The sequence below is a fragment of the Jaculus jaculus genome, chromosome X (assembly GCF_020740685.1).
Source record: "Jaculus jaculus isolate mJacJac1 chromosome X, mJacJac1.mat.Y.cur, whole genome shotgun sequence".
NCBI classification, from domain to species: domain Eukaryota; kingdom Metazoa; phylum Chordata; class Mammalia; order Rodentia; family Dipodidae; genus Jaculus; species Jaculus jaculus.
The window spans coordinates 31,097,118-31,116,536 of NC_059125.1; the positions used below are offsets into that span (position 1 = coordinate 31,097,118).

The 19,419-nt window shown below is 38.1% G+C and overlaps 1 protein-coding gene across 2 annotated transcripts in view; it reads right to left on the reverse strand.

Moving 5' to 3' along the window:
- The window catches only part of Phex (phosphate regulating endopeptidase homolog X-linked), a 313,402-nt gene that overhangs the window by 73,959 nt on the left and 220,024 nt on the right, over window positions 1-19,419 (reverse strand). For both annotated transcript variants that reach the window (XM_045140796.1, XM_004670003.3), the window contains 2 exons: window positions 13,239-13,316; window positions 4,393-4,496 (listed from right to left, as the gene is read on the reverse strand). In XM_045140796.1, coding sequence (XP_044996731.1) covers window positions 4,393-4,496; window positions 13,239-13,316 — 182 coding nt within the window. The remainder of the gene's footprint in view (window positions 1-4,392; window positions 4,497-13,238; window positions 13,317-19,419) is intronic.

Consider the following 19,419-nt stretch of genomic DNA (forward strand, 5'->3'; position numbering starts at 1 on the left):
TGGTTACAGAAAAATTTCAGTGCTAAAGATGGTATATTTCAGTGAGTTGTTGGTCAGGGAGATCTCATCATACCTCCAAAACAATACAGGCAATTGCCAATGTACTTTGTTGTCCAAGAGAACTACATGGCAAGACCCTACTACTAAAAACACTACATTGTTGGCCTGCAGGGCACTGAGAAATCAAGCTGGAGTAGAACTATAAACTTCCTCCTTATTAACAAACTATCACAGGGCTAGAAAGTGTTATGTATCCTACTGAGAGAGCAAAGTCACCAATGATTTAACCAGCATTTGGACTCCTGCAAGCTACATAGCTGGCCAGCCAAGCAAAATATGGTAACTGGTACAATAGTGGCATGTCTATTATGGGAGAACCAACTGCTCTCTGATTGTATTTGAGGACAATTCCATGGGAGGTAATCCATGGTTGGTACTGAAAACCCAATCAAAAGCCTATGGCTGAGGATGTCATAATCTCCAGTGGGGAAGCTACAACTGTTTCTTGGCTAAATGGATATATTATTCCCATCAAATTTCCCTCTAAATATTTATGCCATATATTGTTACTCTTGCTTTTTTTTTTTTTTTGAGGTAGGGTCTCACTCTGGTCCAGGCTGACCTGGAATTCACTATGTAGTCTCAGGGTGACCTCGAACTCACAGCCATCCTCCTACCTCTGCCTCCTAAGTGCTGGGATTAAAGACGTGCACTACTACGCCCAGCTTACTCTTACTTTTCATTAGAGAAACTTCTCTTTTCAGATGATGCTGACCACTGGGGAAACTCAAAACTCTTCAAAGTGATGAGAAATAAGAGTGAAGTATTTAGAGGACGAAGAAGATGACATCAAAATAGAAGTGAGACTAGTTGAAATGAAGGGAACTGGGTATGGTGATATACAACTTTAATCACAATACTTAGGAGGTTGAGGTAAGAGAATTGCTGAGAGTTCAAGGCCAGCCTGGGGCTACAGAGTGAGGTCCATATCAGCCTGAGCTAGAGTGACACTCTGCCTCCAAAAAAAGAGGTGTTTAGTAGAATGGGGATACAGGAGGGGTACAAAAAAAGGTGATAGGAAGGAATTATGACCAGGGTACATGGTGTATATATAGAGAAAGGTTGTCCATAAAAATTTTTAAAAATAGACAAATAGGTTAGGCTTCCAGGTATGATAGCAATTCCATTGCATCAAAACCAAGCATGAAAGTGAATAAAACTGACAACAAACCTCCATTTTAGGGCTCTGAGAAATTGACCAAGGGCAGCAAAAAAAAAATTAAATTAAATTAAAAAAAACCATTTAATCTTGAAGTTGTGACTAAATAGAGCAGAATTGTATGGCTTTCTTACCTGGAACCATTTCTTCCTATCCCTCTTAGTACAGTGGGAATTGCTTTTTTCAGGAGAGAGCTCACTCCAAAATCAGAAGCTTTGCTGCCAGGGGGAAGGACACCCTTAGAGATGACAGTAAATATCCAATTTGGTCAGCTAAAAATGGCCAATTTGGTAGAATACAAGCAAGGAAACCGCAGTCAGAAATTTACAAGGAAGATCCTGAAACTGAAAGATCCACAAAAGGGCTAAAAAAGCATTCCACACATCCCTGGCTAAGTAGCAACTAAGTCCATGTGTGAGAGAGACCACAGAAAGCTCAGTAGAAAGTAAAATCTAAGGGAGTCACACTGCTGTTGTTGTCTGACGCAGAATAACTGGCAGAAAGTAATAGTGCTACATGCTCAAATGTATGAGCACAAGCTCTGCCCTAACCCTTGGCTCAGCACTAAACTGTGTGTACCCAGGGATAATCACCTGTAAGTAAGCCTAAAAATGAAAATTAAAAAAAACTGAAAATTTGAGCATCAAAATCCACAGCTGGGACAGGGAGGTGATGGCTCAGTGGGTAATAAAAATGTTTTCGGTGCAAGCATGAGGGCCTGAGAGGGTCCGAGACAGACTAAGATAGATTCCACAGTACCTATTATCAACTGGTCACACATTCCTATAACCCTAAGCTTGTGCAGAATGAAGATTGAAGAATTGCTGGAACTTGTTGGTCAGCTAGTCTGACCAAAAAATAGCAGCTCCAGGTTCAGTGACAGATTCCATCTCCAGGAAACATGCAGATGAGCAACAGAGGAACACACTTGCTCACCACAGAGGAAATATATCCTACAGTATAAGTCTAGGAACATCATTTTAAAAAAAAACTGATAGAGGGGGCTGGAGAGATGGCTTAGTGGTTAAGTGCTTGCCTGTGAAGCCTAAAGACCTCGGTTTGAGGCTTGATTCCCTAGGACCCACGTTAGCCAGATACACAAGAGGGCACATGCATCTGGAGTTCCTTTGCAGTGGCTGGAGGCCCTGGCCCGCCCATGCTCGCGCTCTCTCTCTCTCTCTCTCTCTGCCTCTTTCTCTCTCTGTCACTTTCAAATAAATAAATTAAAATAAACCAAAAAAAATTTTTAAAAACTGATAGAAATATACTGGAATCCAGTTATGAAAAATATTGTTTAAAATGACATTTTCAACAACAAATATTACATTATGTATACAAAATATGGAAGAGAACCACTTAATAGAAACCTTGTCTAATTTAGTTCAGATACTGCATTTGGCAAGGAACTAAAAGTGGCCATTATTAAATTGTTAAAATAATGAATAGTAAAAATGGTGACAATGACTCAACAGAAACTATATAAAACATAAACAAATGGAAATTCTGGAGTTGAAAACAAATCAATACAAATTATCAGATATGGAGAACAAAGAGGAAAAGAGTTTTGCACTAGGAGCCAAAAGTACTGGAAGGCACACTGAAAGTAATCTAAACCTGGCCTGAATTATTTCTTATTGGAAGCCCTTTTATCAATTGTAAATTGCAATAATAGTACCTACACATCCCAGAGCCAACATGAGAATAAATGTAATCCAAAATTGTAAAGTACCTCCTGGAATATTATAAATGCATAATAATTTTAGCAGCTATCAGCAGCAGCAGTAACCACATTTTGCTAAAGAAGGATATTGTGTTCAAATGGAGCTGAGCCCAAAAGTTTTCAAGGAAACTCTCCTACTTACAGAAAAAGTTTCTATAGGCATACAGGAAAAGGACAAATAAACCATAATTACCATTGGACTAAATTAATACATCACAAGTTCTTTGATATGCATTACCTCAACAAATACCTTCTATTTGTTTCACATTATATAAATCAATTTGGGCTGGAGAGGTTTCTCAGAGGTTAGGGTGTTTGCCTGCAAAGACTAAAGGCTCTGGTTCAATTCCTCAGTACTCATGTAAAGCCTGATGCACAATGTGGCATATGCATCTGGAGTTCACTTGTAGTGGCTAAACACCCTATCACGTACTCATTCTTTCTTTCTTTTCTCTCTCTCTTTCTCCCTCTCTTTCTCTCTCTCTTTCTCTCTCCTTGCAAATAAAAATGCTTTTTTTAAAAACTCCTTTTAGGGGCAGGAGAGATGGCTCAGCAGTTAAGCCCTTGCCTGTGAAGCCTAACGACCTCGGTTCGAGGCTCGACTCTCCAGGACCCACATTAGCCAGATGCACATGGGGGCACGTCTGGAACTCGTTTGCAGTGGCTGGAGGCCCTGGCGCGCCCATCCTCTCTCTCTCTCTCTCTCTCCCCATCTCTATCTGCCTCTGTCTCTCACTGTCTGTCGCTCTCAAATAAATAAATAAAAATAACAAAAACTCCTTTTATATGTCTGTGGTGGTTTGAATGTAAAATGTCCCTCATGGCTCGTGTATCTGAACACTTGGTGCCGTTTAGGAGATGGAGTCTTGCTGGAATAAGTGCGTCATTGGGGGCAGACCTTGAGGTTCGATAGTCCAGCACTGCTTTCTCTTCTTTCTCTCTGCTTCCTGTTTTCTGAGGTGACTGTAGTGGTCCCTCTCTGGCCCCTCAAGCCTTCCCCACCATGGTGGACTGTAACCTCTGAAACTGTAAGCTGATGTAACCCCTTCTCTTTCCATAAGCTGCTTCTGGTCAGGTATTTGTTCATAGCAGTGAGAAACTAAGTATTTATCCTTTTCTATAATCTCCATATGCTTCTATCTGAGTGTGAAAATATAAAGAAAAAATTCCATATACTTATTTATAACTAGAGCTAGAAGTAACTTCAACGTTTGCATTCTGATAAGCCTGATTCCAACATGCATTGATGCTAGGAGCGGAATACCTATAATAAATTGAAGATTTAAATTGCATATCAGAAAAAAAGAAGAGTTGGCAAAACATAATACAGATTTTGCTAAAACAAAATTACTGACATGCTGGATACTCTGACTTGAGGAGAATTACAAAGTTTTAAACAGATTGCACTTTTCACCAATGTATGTATCCATTTCACTTAAAAAAAAATACTCACTCTGTTTTTGGAACAGCTTTTCTTAGCCAGAAGAAATCAGACTGTGCTAAATACTTGCGGGTTTGTAGAACGTTGCCAAAGTAGTCCGATTCTGAAAATTTGATCTGGAAAAAAAAAACACACATCATTGTTCTAAGTGAAGATAAGAGCTGTCTCTTCCTGTCTCTTCAAATAGATTTCAGCCCACAAAGAAGCAACCAGAAGAGAAGCTGCAACTCTCACATCTCTCAGCCATTACTAGTTAACCCAGGATTCACAAAGCCATGAAATTTAATCTCAGTGATTTTCTTTAAACATAAAAAAGACCAAAAATCAATATGTCCATTTCTAGATCACAGGGGGAAAAAAAAAAAACAAGAGCAGCTTCAGTCACTTACAATGTGTTTCATTTACTTTATAATTGAAAAATCTACTTTAACCTTTACAAAACTTATTATCTTAGGTTAGAAATTTCTTGGCTCACGAGTTCTTGATCTTTTCTAAACATTCAGTTTAGTCAGCTGAAACCTCATTTGGCTTATAGATGATGATTTAGTCAAATGTTAAAATCCAATTTACCGTAATCAGCATTTGGTCACAAAGGGGGAAAATGAAAGTAATTCTGAGATCTATTTTCTACCCTAAGTACAATGAAGTCACCAGAATAATTATTAACAGAATTTATCTTTAAAAAGTTCTGATAAAATAATGAAATTACAGAGATAATTTATAGATTTCATGGGAATGTAGCAAGTTGAGGGCTCAAAACAATGTCATCTATAAAATAGGAAAACAAGGAAACAGACATAATTGATAAGTTCCCTTTTCTTTTTTTTCTGGAGAGTGAAAGTTTTAATATGTCACATTCCTATAAAACTAGGAATACTTCACCTACATACTATAATAATACCTGCACAAGTAAAACAATAGTTTGTAATGACCTCTAATGTTCTGATTTTTAAAATACCTTACTGCAAAACAAATAAAAGCACAAAATAGGTATATCATTATGGCAAATAAGAAAAGCACATCTGTAAAAGTAAATTACTGAGAGTAATTTTAAAAATTTGTTTATTTTAATTTTATTTATTTGAGAGTGACAGACAGAGAGAGAAAGAGGCAGATAGAGAGAATGGGCGCACCATGGCCTCGAGCCACTGCAAACAAACTCCAGACGCATGCAGCCCCTTGTGCATCTGGCTAATGTAAGTCCTGGGGAATCGAGCATCAAACCAGGGTCCTTAGGCTTCACAGGCAAGCACTTAACCGCTAAGCCATCTTTCCAGTCCCCAAGAGTAAATTTTTGATAACTTTAAACCATAGTCTTGTAAAAGTAAAAGTTAAGGGGCTGGAAGGATGTCTCACCAGTTAAAGACAATTGCTTGCAAAGCCTATTAACCAGGGTTCAATTTGCCAGTACCACATAAAGCCTGACTGAAAGTGGCACATGGTTCTGGCATTCATTTTCAATGGCAAGAGATGTTGGCACACCCCCACACACAAATTGATTAATTTATTAACTAAAATAAAATCACATGAATGTAAATGAAACCAACAAGTATTGCACTATAGATATAAATATATATACCACTTGATGGTTGAGTACTCAATGGGAAATCTAACACATTTGCTGACCAATGTCTAGCTAATGTTTAGCTCCTCCCTAACACAAACTGGGTATTGGTTGTGTTTGGGCAGAAATTATTTTCTTAATGAGTCATCTTAAAAATCTTTCCAGGTGGCCAGGCCCAAGTATTAAGGAAGGCATAAACTAACTGAAGGCACATTGTGAAAGACAGGAATAAAATTATAGATTCCTGGCATCATTGGTGTTCTGCTTGGCCAACAAACTGTAAAGATGTGACTTTAAATTGTCTCTTCCTAAAACTACTTAGGCAGGGAAGAGGAAACTGATAAATAACCCATGGCATATTCACATAATGGAAAGCAGTTTAAATGAATGTGCTGTATGCATGAATATGAAATAATCTCAAAAACAAGGTGAACAAGGCAAGTTGTATGAGTTTTTAAGTATGTAAAATACACATAATGTTTATGCATACTCACAAAACAAAAGCACACAAAAATGCAAAGTAAGAAGTAAGACTAAGTTCAAGATAGTGTTTATATCCAGGGTAGGAGATAGGTATGGAGCAAGGAGATTTTATATATATACTGAATTTTAAATTTACTTGTTTCATTCATTTAGGATGTGTGCGTGTGTGTGTGTGTGTGTGTGTGTGTGTGTGTGTGTGTGTGTGTGTAAGACAGAGAGAGAGGGAGAGAGACCAGTAATATACACCTGAGAGAGACACAATGATATACACTTGTCAGCTGCTTGGGAGGCTGAGGCAGGAGAATCACTTGAACCATAATTTTGAGGCTAGCCTGAACAACATAATGAGACCTCATCTCTAAAACATACTAAGTCTAAAAAATATGATCAATAGACAAAGTTCTATCTTAGCCATGAAAATGAACAAGTGATCATAGAAAACAAAACTCCAAGGTAACAAATTACAATTTACCACAGTTTATCTATGTATGGAAAAATAATCTTATATTGTTTTAATTCTTAAGCTGAGAGCATTTATTATTTTTGGATGGTTTAATTGATGAATTCCACTAATTTAATGGAAACCACAAGTAATAGGGGGGCAAATCTTGATATTTCTTTCTGAGACAGGGACCATTACTGCTATTCTCATCTGATAGACAGGAAATAAAGATTATGGAACTGGACAACACCACATAGACCAAATCATTTTGACCCCTGCTTCAATGTTATTTTCATTGGTTCTAATAGGAAACCCAGTGATTCAACAAAGAGAGAACAAGACAAGTGAAGTGGATTTGAATTGGTAGTAAGTAAATCATAATACATCTCTCCTAATGAAATACCATATAGCTATTAAAATACTAGTGATAAAGACTGGTAAAAGGGGCTGGAGAGATGGCTTAGCGGTTAAGGCACTTGCCTGCAAAGCCAAAGGATCCTGGTTTGATTCCCCAGGACTCATGTAAGCCAAATGTATAAGGGGGTAAATGCATCTGGAGTTCATTTTCAGTGGCTGGAGGCCCTGGCATGCCCTCCCTCTCTCTCTCTCCCTCTTTCTCTCTCTCTCAAATATATAAATAAAATATAAGCAAATTAGGTTAAAACAATGGAAAAAGGAGTATGTTAACTATAGAGAATGATGCAAAGCTGGGCATGGTGGCACACGCCTTTAATCCTAGCCCTCGGAAGACAGAGGTAGGAGTATCACCATGAGTTTGAGGCCACTCTGAGACTACAGAGTGAATTCCAGGTCAGCCTGGAATAGAGTGAGACCCTACCTTGTAAAACCAAAAAGAAAAAAGAATGATGAAAGATTATATATAAACATAAATTATAACTGTAGAAAACAGAGCATGTTAGGTTGGCTGAGTGGTCTATGGAGAAATAGAAAATAAAATAACATACTCTAATGGAAATGTGTATTATTATTCTCAAGTATCAACATTATATGTACTTTTTTGTTTCCTTTCTCTAGTTCCCAAGTGATAAATGCTTTGATAATTTACATTATTTTGAAAGGCCTATATAAGAGTAAAAAACTTGAAGTCCATCAGCCTTTGGAAATGTTCTCTTTTATGTGCAGATAGAAACAAAAATGAATGTGCACAAATACGTCAAAAAGTTACAGGCTCTGGGCTGGAGAGATGGATTAGCGGTTAAGCGCTTGCCTGTGAAGCCTAAGGACCCCGGTTCGAGGCTTGGTTCCCCAGGTCCCACGTTAGCCAGATGCACAAGGGGTGCACACGTCTGGAGTTCGTTTGCAGAGGCTGGAAGCCCTGGCGCGCCCATTCTCTCTCTCTCCCTCTATCTGTCTTTCTCTCTGTGTCTGTCGCTCTCAAATAAATAAATGAAAATTAAAAAAAAAAAGTTACAGGCTCTACAAGGAACATAATTAGCTCAAAAGTCTCTTGTCCTTTCAGTTACTGAAGAAAATCTAGGTCAAGTTGATAATGACTTTCAATCTATTCCATCTTGACCTTTCAATTGAGTGACCTTTGAGGGACTAATTGGGTTCTCATGTCACTTCCTAGGAGCAGCTGTCCAGATTACAAAATTCATGGAAACCTGGATTTCCCTTCTTGGAAATGCTTTCCTGAATGCAAAGTACCAAATGTCACAGGATAAGAGAAAGAATAAAGTGACCACTGCCTCCTCTGGCCCTCAACAAAAAAAAAGATGAGGAACATATAATAACAGAATAAGGCAGAGCAAGGAAATGTGTTCAGTTTCTTGTAGAAAAAACTAAGGATGTATTTATAAAACACCATATATGTCAATGGAAGTATAGATGCTAAGACATTTCTCATTTAAATTAAGTCAATTTAAAGATAGAGATATATCCAAATATCTAAAAGGTTTTATGTGAGGCTCTCAAAGAAATTTCTGAATGCTTAATGGAAACCAGATTTCATACTTCTACCTTTTCTCTTTTCTAAATATTTTTATTTCAATATTTGCAAGGAGATGGGGAGAGAGAGAGAGAGAGAGAATAGGCACACACCAGGGACTCTTGTCACTGTTAATGAACATGCTCCACTTTTTGCATCTGGATTTACATGAGTACTGGGGAATCAAACCCAGGACATTTAGGCTTTGCAAGAAAGTGCCTTTAACCATTGAGCCATTTCTCCAGCCCGTATTTTTTTCTTAAAGCGTTAAACCATCCATACATAAGATATACCATGGAAGCCGGGCATGTAATCCCAGCACTTGGGAGGCAGAGGTAGGAGGATTGCCATAAGTTCGAGGTCATCCTGAGACTCCATAGTGAATTCCAGGTCAGCCTGGGCTAGAGAGAGGCCCTACATTGAAAAGGAAAAAGATATGCCAGGGAAAATGAGCTTCCCATAAGCATATATATAATGACAACTGAGAGCTCCAGCCAACGTACCAGCACTAGAACTACACTAACTCCACTTATTCTACTCTGGCCAATAGAAAACTCCAGGTGAAGACTAGTATGAGAGAAATAAGGAGGCCTGGCTAGAAATTTGAGTGTACCAAGGCACCCCATCTCCAGTACTTTGTCTTGACCCCTCCCATTGGAACCAGAGTTATTTGTGATTGCTGAGGGCATTATTCTTTGTTTTTAAACATATAGTACAGAAATATTCTAAGGTTTCTCATGGCCTCTTTTCTGGATTATTCCTAAAAGCATCACATTCTTGTAATAACATCCCAGATCGCACGCGTGTGCGCACAAACACACACACACACACCCTTGAATAGAACAGTCCAAAACCTAAAAAATATTAATCCATGGTTTATCTCACCTCTCCCACCCTTTTTTGTCTTCCAATCTATTTTTTCTGTTAAATCCCATGCTTGAAATACTTAGTGTTTTTATTTTTGTTTGTTTCTCTATCTGTCTTTACTCTTGTGGCTGATACAACCATCTCTTCAAAACTTATATAAACACCCTTTTTAGCATATATCCATTAAGGATCAATGAAATAAAACAGATACTTTATAAAAGTTGATTGCAACCTTATCTAACATCTTTTCAACCTAACACGCTTTCCTGCATACTTATATGTTAAATAAAGGGCACTCTTTTTGCTCTTCCCAAAGACTACAGTCATTGTAGGGTATCTCACTTTACCTTATCATAATCTCGGGAAAATATGCATTTTCACATTTGCCTGTCAATCCTTTTCATTTGCTCTTATCTCCATGTGAACTCAACAGTTTGCAACCTTTCTCCTTGACCTTCATCTGATCCATTCCTAAACTCATTCCTCTTCCCTTCCGTATTTGTGCCTGAGGAAACTTATCTTAACTTGGGTCAAATGTAGCAAGCTGCTTTTCATTTCTAACAGCCTCCCATGCTCAGAGTTTGTACAAATTTCTCATAGGTTCTATAGTAGTTCTTATCTACTTGTTTATTAAACTGAAAACACAGTCCCATTGTGTGCTGATGAGAGTCTATTAAATTCAATGGCATTCTTAAAATATATCATATCATCCTTACTCTATTCTCAGCTTGGGTTTTATAAATTTTTCTCTATCAGTTTCTGAACACAAATGTCTTTTTCCTATATGTATTTGGATTTTGTTCACCATTGGTTTTTTAAACTATTAAGAACTCTTGGGTGAGATTACATCTGTTTTAGTAATGAGTCAGCTGAAAACAATTTCTTCACCAAAAGGCTTAAAAATCTTGGAGCCTGATGGCTTCAGTTGAGATCCTGAATAAATGAAGAAGCATATCCAACACTGCATCCCATTTGGCATCTGGTTTCTTTTCACAAATATACCACATTGAGTGGGGCCTTAAATCTGGAGCTTTTGATTTGGACAGCGGCAGACTGCCAACAAAACTTGATCAACTAAATATCATGAGCAAGCCCTGATGTTACCTGATTGGATTAGAGCCTGGGACTGTTCCATCTATATAGCCTTTTAAATCAATTTGAAGGACCTGGATACTGCATGAGTTAATTCATGATGACTTTTCCAGACCAAAAAAACCCACTATCATAAGCGCAAATTGACGATGTCAGTCATAGCATTGACGTTTGTGTTTATATGCCAGCATAATCTTGAACACTTTATGTTATTTGATCCTCATGACAGTCCTTTGTGGGAGAGGTTGTTATCTTCCATCTTGCAAATAAGGAAATTGAGGTACATAGAGGATAAATAATCTACCCAGCTCTCACAAATACTAAGTGGCAGACTGATGATTTTGCTACAAGCATTCTGACTCCAGGGTTCATATTCATAATCATTACACTCTCAAACGTCCTATTCCATATCTTAACAAAATATTTACCAATGATGCATAATTATCCAAATAATTATCCAGGTTCTTCTTGCAGGATACTTTTCACCCTGGTTATATCATTCTTAGTAGCAACTGTTCTTCTTGCACAAGACTACCATTTATAGGAAGCCTACTATGTGTCAGATATTAGACTAAGTGCTTTTATATTTGTAGACTCTTATCTTATCTTCCCCAAAATACTGAGTTGGTTATTATACTTATGTCCAGAGACTCAATGGGGAAGTAAATGAAACTTAGTGATCTACACAAGCTCAAAGAGCTAAGAAGTGGAAGAGAAAGAAATCAAATCCAGAGTCAGGAATCTACAGAATGTGCTCTTAGCCCCTTGACCTTTCTCTCTGCTGCTTTCTGTCTCATCCACATTGACTCTTCCCTTCCTCCTGCACTGCATCCTGATAAAGCCAGACAAGGGCCCCTTCTCTGATTGTAGTCAGTGCTCAAGCCCAGAGGTCCAGTCCTGGCTCTGACACTCTATGTGGAATGGGAGCAATTACCCAACATTTTTGAGACTCTACATCCGTCTCTGTAAAATGGTTATAAATACTTCATATTTCCAGGATCAGAGAATATAAGGATTAAAATATTATGTACATTAATATAGCAAGTACTTAACATTTTTATTATCATAATGATAACACAGTGCTAAGCATCATGAAGACAGTGTAGAATTGGGCTGAACCTATGACTCAGTGGTTAAGGGCACTTGTTTACAAAGCCAAATGGTCTGGGTTCAATTCCCCAGTACCCATGTAAATCCAGATGCAAAAAATGGCACATATGTCTGGAAGTTCATTTGCGGTGGCAGGAGGCCCTGATATGACCATTTTCTCTCTGTCTCTGACTCTCTCTCCCTCCTTCCCCCCCCTCTCTCTCTTTCCCTCTCTGTCTCAAATAAATAAAATATTTTTTGTGGTTTTTCAACGTAGGGTCTCATTCTAGCCCAGGATGACCTGAAATTCACTATGGGTAGCCTCGAACTCTCAGTGATCCTCCTACCTCTGCCTCCCAGGGCTGGGATAAAAGGCATGCACCACCATGCCTGGCTAATAAAATATATTTTTAAGTGTAGAAGTTAGACTATCTTAGCTTTAAGATACTGGGAGGCATAATTATTTTCTTCCATAGGAACTGGTCAATATTCAGGAGCCATATTTTGGATCCCACTAAAGAAAGTTTTAAATTAGAACTTTCCCTCATATTTGAAGGGTCTGATAAAATTCTGATACTCTCATCCATAAAGCTAGCACTACTTACAGATAGAACATTGGTCAAACAACAGCTTCAGGAAAGAGCTATGTTCCTATAGACCAGTTATTTTTAAAAATTCAAGACTAAATTTTTCAAGAAAGTCCAGTGAATAGTGAAAATTGTGTGTGGTTTTCATAAGGCAGAAAAATTTGTCTTCAGAACTGTTTATGGGAAAGGAAGTAACAGTGGTTATGATTAAAAGGGTCTGTAATGAAATATATATATGTATCTCAAAATATTGAAATAAAAATGAATTATTAATATTCTTCATCTGTAACTTATTGCAAAGAGAGTCCAATACATGATAAATTATAGAGTCATATTTATATGCACGTAATTTGCCAAAACACTCATAAAGTTTAATGAAGTTAACTCCCAGCAAGCAGATTTATGACTATTCATTTAATATGAATGAAGCAAATCAAGTATTTAACAACAAACACGACGCATACACCATTAGAACATGGCCACTAATTATAAAACCCTCAATTTGGTTAATTCTTTCCTTTATGCTCATATTAGGACAAATCCAAGTCCATTTATTTTATGGTGCCTACTCAACTAAGCATTCTCTCTGACACTTCCTTTATTTTGAATCTGCTCTAAATCTTGTGATATGTCTGGCAAATTCAGGCTCATATATAGTCAAGGAATTAATCAAAAGTTGGTACATTCTGGCATCACCACATTTAATTGCTTAGTCTTGGGCTAGTTAAGAGGTACAAAGCCAATAAAACTTGCCAGAAAAAAAAATACAGTAAATTTAGTACTTACTGCCTTGAGGTCTTCATTAACATGAGTATCATTCATTATAAACTCAGGATAGCCAACTTTTGCCAAAACAGCTCTTGCCTATAAAAAGGAAAATAAGAAAAATGATGTCAGAGTTTCTGCACTTAAATCATGAATAATCAAAGGCTGTAGGAATGCGATCTTCATTCAAAACCTCCATTTACCAGAAATCTACTATGGAAAAGCCACTGTGAAGGACAAAAAAAAAAAAAAAAAAAGTCCCTGGCCTCACTATACCAAAGTGCAGAGAATGTAACAACAACAAAAAGCCCTAATATAAAAAATAAAAATTCTAATGAAAGCATATGGCATTGTTATTAAAGTTCATAAAAGAGACCACTTTCTTATATGAAAAAATGCAAGTTTAAAAAGAACAGCATTTCAGAGAGGACGAACATTCCACAAAAAGAAACAATAAGTAGGCAATGACAGAGTAGAACCATATATTTAAAGGATTAATATCCAAAATACATTTAAAAATCCAAATAACTCAATAACAAGAAAACAAGTAACTGGATTTAAAACTTAGCAAGTTATCTGAAAAATCATCTTGCAAAAGATGATATACATGTGAAAAGGTATGTAAAAAGAAATATTTCAATATCACTAATCACCTGGGAACTACAAATTAAAACCACAAAGAGATATTACCTTATACATGATAAACTGGCTATTATAAAGAAGACAAGAGTTTGAAAGTGTTGGTGAGGATGTAGATAAAACAGAACACTTCTACAATATTATTATGGTCACTTTAGAAGACAGTGTAATATAAAGGTTACTCAAAAGCCTAAAAATAGGATTACTAGAACATCCAACAATTCCGCTTTGGAGTGGAGCAATAGATAACAGGCAACCAAAGAAAATGAAATCAATATGTCAGAGACATCTCTCCTCTCATGTTCCTTTTAGCTCTATTCCAGTAGCTAAGAAACAGAAATGGCTCATGTGTTCATCAATGAATGTATGTATAAAATGTGGTATACATTCATAGATGCATACACAGTAGAATAATATTCAGGCATAAAAAGATGATAGAACTGGAGATCATTATGTTAAATGAAATAAGGCAAACACAGAAAGACAACTACTGCAAGACCTCACTCACATGTGGAGCCTGTAACTGTCCAGTGCAGAAGCAGAAAGTAAAATGGTAATTACCAGAGGTTCAGGGCCTTTGGGAGATGTTGCTCAAGATTCCAGTTAGGAGCTAGGCATAGTGGGCCACTTCTATAATCCCACCACTGGGGAGATAGAGACAGGAGGATGGCCCATGTGATCGAGGCCACCCTGATTGAGAGTGCAACCAGCCTGGCCAGGGCTACAATACTGAGCCTCTGCTTCATTCATACAGTAACAAAAATTAATTTAAAAAATAAAGTCTTAGTTAGAGATAAATGAATTCAGATCTGTTATACATTAAGAAACAATAGTTAAAAGCAATGAATTATAAAATTGAAAAATGGTAATAGAATAGGTTTTAAATATTATCATCACAAAAAAGATAGATGTAGAGCTGAAAAGATGGCTCAGTAGATAAAGTACTTGACATGCAAGCATGAGTACTTGAGTCTAGACTCCCAGCACCCACATAAAGCCAGATACCATAGCTGTAGTATAAATCTGTACTCCCAGCATACCTACAGCAGAGACAGGAGAATCTCCTGGAAGCTCATGGCCAGCTATGCTGGTAAACATAGCACTGAACAATGAGAGACACTGCCTCAAAGTGGAAAGCAAGGACCAACATCTGAAGTTGTCCTCTGACCTCCATATGTGCATCACAGCATGCACTCACCTGTACTCACATAAAAACATGCACACATGGACACACACAGCCACTCACATCCATTAGAAAGAAAGAAAAGAAAGGAAAGGAAAGAAAAAGAAAGAAAGAAAGAAAGAGAGAGAGAGAGAGAGAGAGAGAGAGAGAAAGAAAGAAAGAAAGAAAGAAAGAAAGAAAGAAAGAAAGAAAGAAAGAAAGAATAGAGGGAGGAGGAAAGAAGGAAGGAGGGAGGAAGGGAGGGAGGGAGGGAGGGAAGGGCTGGGCATGGTGGTACACACCTTTAATCCCACCTTAGTCTTTATTGAGGCAGAGGTAGGAAGATTGCCATGAGTTTAAGGCCAGTTTGGAACTAAAGAGTAAATTCCAACAAGCCCTTACCTCAAAAAAAGAAAAAAAAAAAGATAGGCATGTGAAGTAATGCATATGCCATTAGCTTGACTTAGTCATTCTACAATGTATACATACAATAAAACATCCTTGGGTGTACCATAGACATGTCAAAAGTTGTCTTGCAATTTAGATGAATATGAGAAAATACAGGTATACAGGAAATACATGGGTTACATGGATTTCTCAATGCTGTGCTAACAAGTCTTTTTGTTTATTTTATAGACAAGAGAGGGTTAAGTATAGCCAAATGTGTAGTGAAGGAGCAAGAAAGATGAGTTGTGCTTCAGGAAGATTATCCATGCAGCACTAGGCATAATGGTTAGAATGCCAGAAAGATTAGAGGCAGGGGGTCCAGGATAATTTAGGGTAATCACACTACAGTCATCCTTTAGATGAACAAGTGCACTAACAATTATCCTCAGCTTTGCAGCATATAAGGAATGGACCAAGATAAAAAGTCAGGTCCTGTGCATATAAACGGCCTCTAGAGCAAAGTCTGGCAAACTATGGCCTGTAGGCCAAATTCAGCCTTCCTCTCTAGCCTGTTTTCACACAGTTGTACTTCAACACAGTGTCCCTCATTTATTTACCCATTGTCTATGGCTGCTTGTGTGCTGTAATTTCGGGTTGAGTAGTTTCAAAGGAAACTCTGGCATCTACAAAGCCTGAGATGTTTCATCTGGGCCATTGGGAAAGAGTTTGCCTGCCTTTGTTTTAGAGATACTTTACAGTGGCTCCATGTGAAATTCTCTCTCCTCTCCCCAGATTTTAGGTGGGATTCACAAAAATAAAGGAGTGTGAGTACACTGTCAAAGCTCCACCCTGATGCTCTTTTTAATCACTTCTATAAGACCCTCTCAGGTTCTTGTCTTTTCTAATGGCCAGTACCTGAAACGCTTAAAGGCCTGCCCTAGGGCCACTAACACTCCTAGTCTCTACACAAGAACAGCTTGTTCTGGGCATTGATCTGCCTTCTGCCAATCTGACCTCCCCTTCCTCACAGGCAACCCTGAGCCGATGACTGATGTGGCAGGGCCATGAAAGCCCAGCCTCTTCAACCTCAATTCACAACCAGCTTGGAGCTATAATTGCACTTGCAGACTTGCCCACAGGGTCAGACTCCTTCTGAGATGTCCTCTGAAATGGCACTCTCCTCTGCTTCTTCCATCGTTCGCTGTCTAGCTTTGCTCACCCCCTTGCTGGTTTCCTTTGTGAATATTTGCTACATAAATCACATGCACATGGGTTGGCATCTCCAAATCTGCATCCAGATGACCCAGTATAAGACCCAGGCAAACCCCAGCCCTATTGGCTATATTCCAGCAAACCAGCAATGCAAAACCAGTGACCTCTGCATACTGCTCTTGGTAATGAGTTTTCCCTATAGTCCCTTTCAATTCACCTTACTCAAGAAATAAATGCAATAAGATAGTACATTTCCTTTATCTTCCTTGAGATAATTCAAATATTAAATATCAGCAGAAACCTGCAATCTGCGAATTTACAAGTGCTGTAGGACAAAGTCATAATGGGTTTTGCTGTTCCTGAAACTCAAATATATCACAAACTAAATGCTAATTTCAAAGCCCTGAATGTTATACTAAAAGCCTGAGGTTACTCAGAAAGCAAATAGCTACAGGTTAAAACTCTCCCCCTCAACACAAAACAATGTCATATGCTTACAAGTTACTTCTGAAGTATTTAGTTACTTTGCCTATTATAGTTAATTTTCACTGTATTTTAACAACTCACAAGTCATATGCATAACTATAGCAAATACAGAATTTCAGATAATAATCTCCAGCACACACCTCCAAAAGAAATGACAAGATAAGCTGAGTCACCCAGAATTGCTTTCTGAACACTGGCCTTTCAAGAACATGCTGGTGAATCATGCATTGTTTTTCAAACTCCATGCTCTGGGATCCCACTGCACAACTGAGTCTCATAGAATATATTACCTTCTGCACTGTATATACATAACATTGAATCCTTTCTTATTACTTCTTTAACATCACCATGACATGAACTGAATCAGAGCAGAGATACAAAGAGTGCATATTCCCCTATCAAATATACACAAATAGAGCTGGAAAGATGGCTTAATGGTTAAGGCGCTTGCCTGCAAAGCCAAAGGACCTTGTTTAGATTCCCCAGGACCCATATAAGCCAGATGCACAAGGTGGTGCATGCATCTGGAGTTTCTTTGCAGTGGCTGGAGGCCCTGGTGTGCCTATTCTCTCCCTCTCTCTCTCCCCCCTCAAATACACACACACACACACACACACACACACACACACACACACACACACACACACATGATGTAATAATTTTAGCAATGCACTCTATTTTCAAGTCCAATGCCTTAACCACTCAGCCATCGCTGCTACGAGAACTCTATTTTTACAAATGTGTATGCATGCTTGTATTCTGACTCAAATGTTTGTTCTTCCAGTTTTTTCTCTATTTCTCAGCATCCTACCTACCCTCAACTCTGCACTTTTCCTTGAGATGCTATAGAACTACATCTCTCACAATCCCATGAAGCATGGCCCCAAATAAGACTGCCAGTGAGAAAACACAGGTCCTTTAAAGGTGGAACAGATAGGGGTGCTATTTACTCACTGTTGGCCACCCTTGGTCAGGCACATGGACATCTGCAGACAGCAGATGTATGTAATACCTCTCCATCAACATCCAAGCATTCCAAGAAGAAGGTTTTGGAGCAGAGGCAGCAGAGATCACCAGTACCCTCTTTCTTTCAATTTTCAGACCTATAATTGTTTTATAACCCTCTAATTCCCTGTCTTCAATATCTTTGTCTTTAATGAGCTTAGAAAGGTGTCTGTTTTCCTGACTAAGGTCTAAGGCAAATTGTGACCTTCTAACATTTTCAAAATGAGAGAGATGAAGCATCAACATGTGATGGGCACAGTTTTGATGAGTTTCAAATTTATTATCCTACTGATTACATGGGCAAGAAGTTCATTTGCAGTGGCTAGAGGCCCTGGTACTATGCCCATATTCTCTCTCTCTCTCTCTCTCTCTCTCTCTCTCTCTCTCTCTCTCTCTCATACACACACACACACACACACACACACACACATACACATACACACACACACAGAAAAAGAGAGAGAGAGAGAGAGAGACCTTTAATCCTAGCACTAGAGAGGCTGAGAGAGGCTGAGGTAGGAGGATCACTGTGAGTTCGAGGCCACCCTGAGACTACATAGTGAATTTCAGGTCAATCTGGGCTAGAGTGAGACCCTTCCTTGAAAAACCAAAAAAAATATCTAGCTTTGGAAAAGGTAAAATATGGTTGTCGACTCAGAAAGACAAATCTCATATTCTCACATTTATAGATTCTAGATTATATATAGATTCATATAATCATATATGGATATATGATATAAAAGTAGAAGTGCTACTGTGATTAAGGGGACTAAGAAGATGGAAGAAGGATAGCATTGGAAGGGCATGGTCAAAGTATATTATATAATTGTGTGAAAGTGTTCTGATAAAGCCCAGCACTATGTGCAATGAATATATACCAATAAAAAGCAAGGCTGCCTTTAGTGTTCACCATCTTAGTTTCTACATTTTACTCCTTTCTATTTCCTGCTTCTCTAAACATCCATTGTGCTCTAGGTGTTCATACTACTTACTTTCCCATCATACCCAAGTTGTCTTTTCTTTGATAATGCACTGTACTCTAGAGTCATCTCTCTAGCCCTCTGTATCTATCAAAACTATTATTCCTTCAAGACAGCCAATCCATTATCTGTCACTGGGACCTCTAAGTTTTTATAATAAAATGTGAGAACCATCCAATGCATTAACCCTGAGAAATAGCTCCAGAAATAAACAATGTGGTAGTTTGAATGTAAAATGTCCCCCACAGCCTCAAGTGTATGTGATTAAACTTTCTACTTAGTCTCCAGCTGATGGAGCCTTTGGGAGATTGAGTCTTGGAGGACATTTATT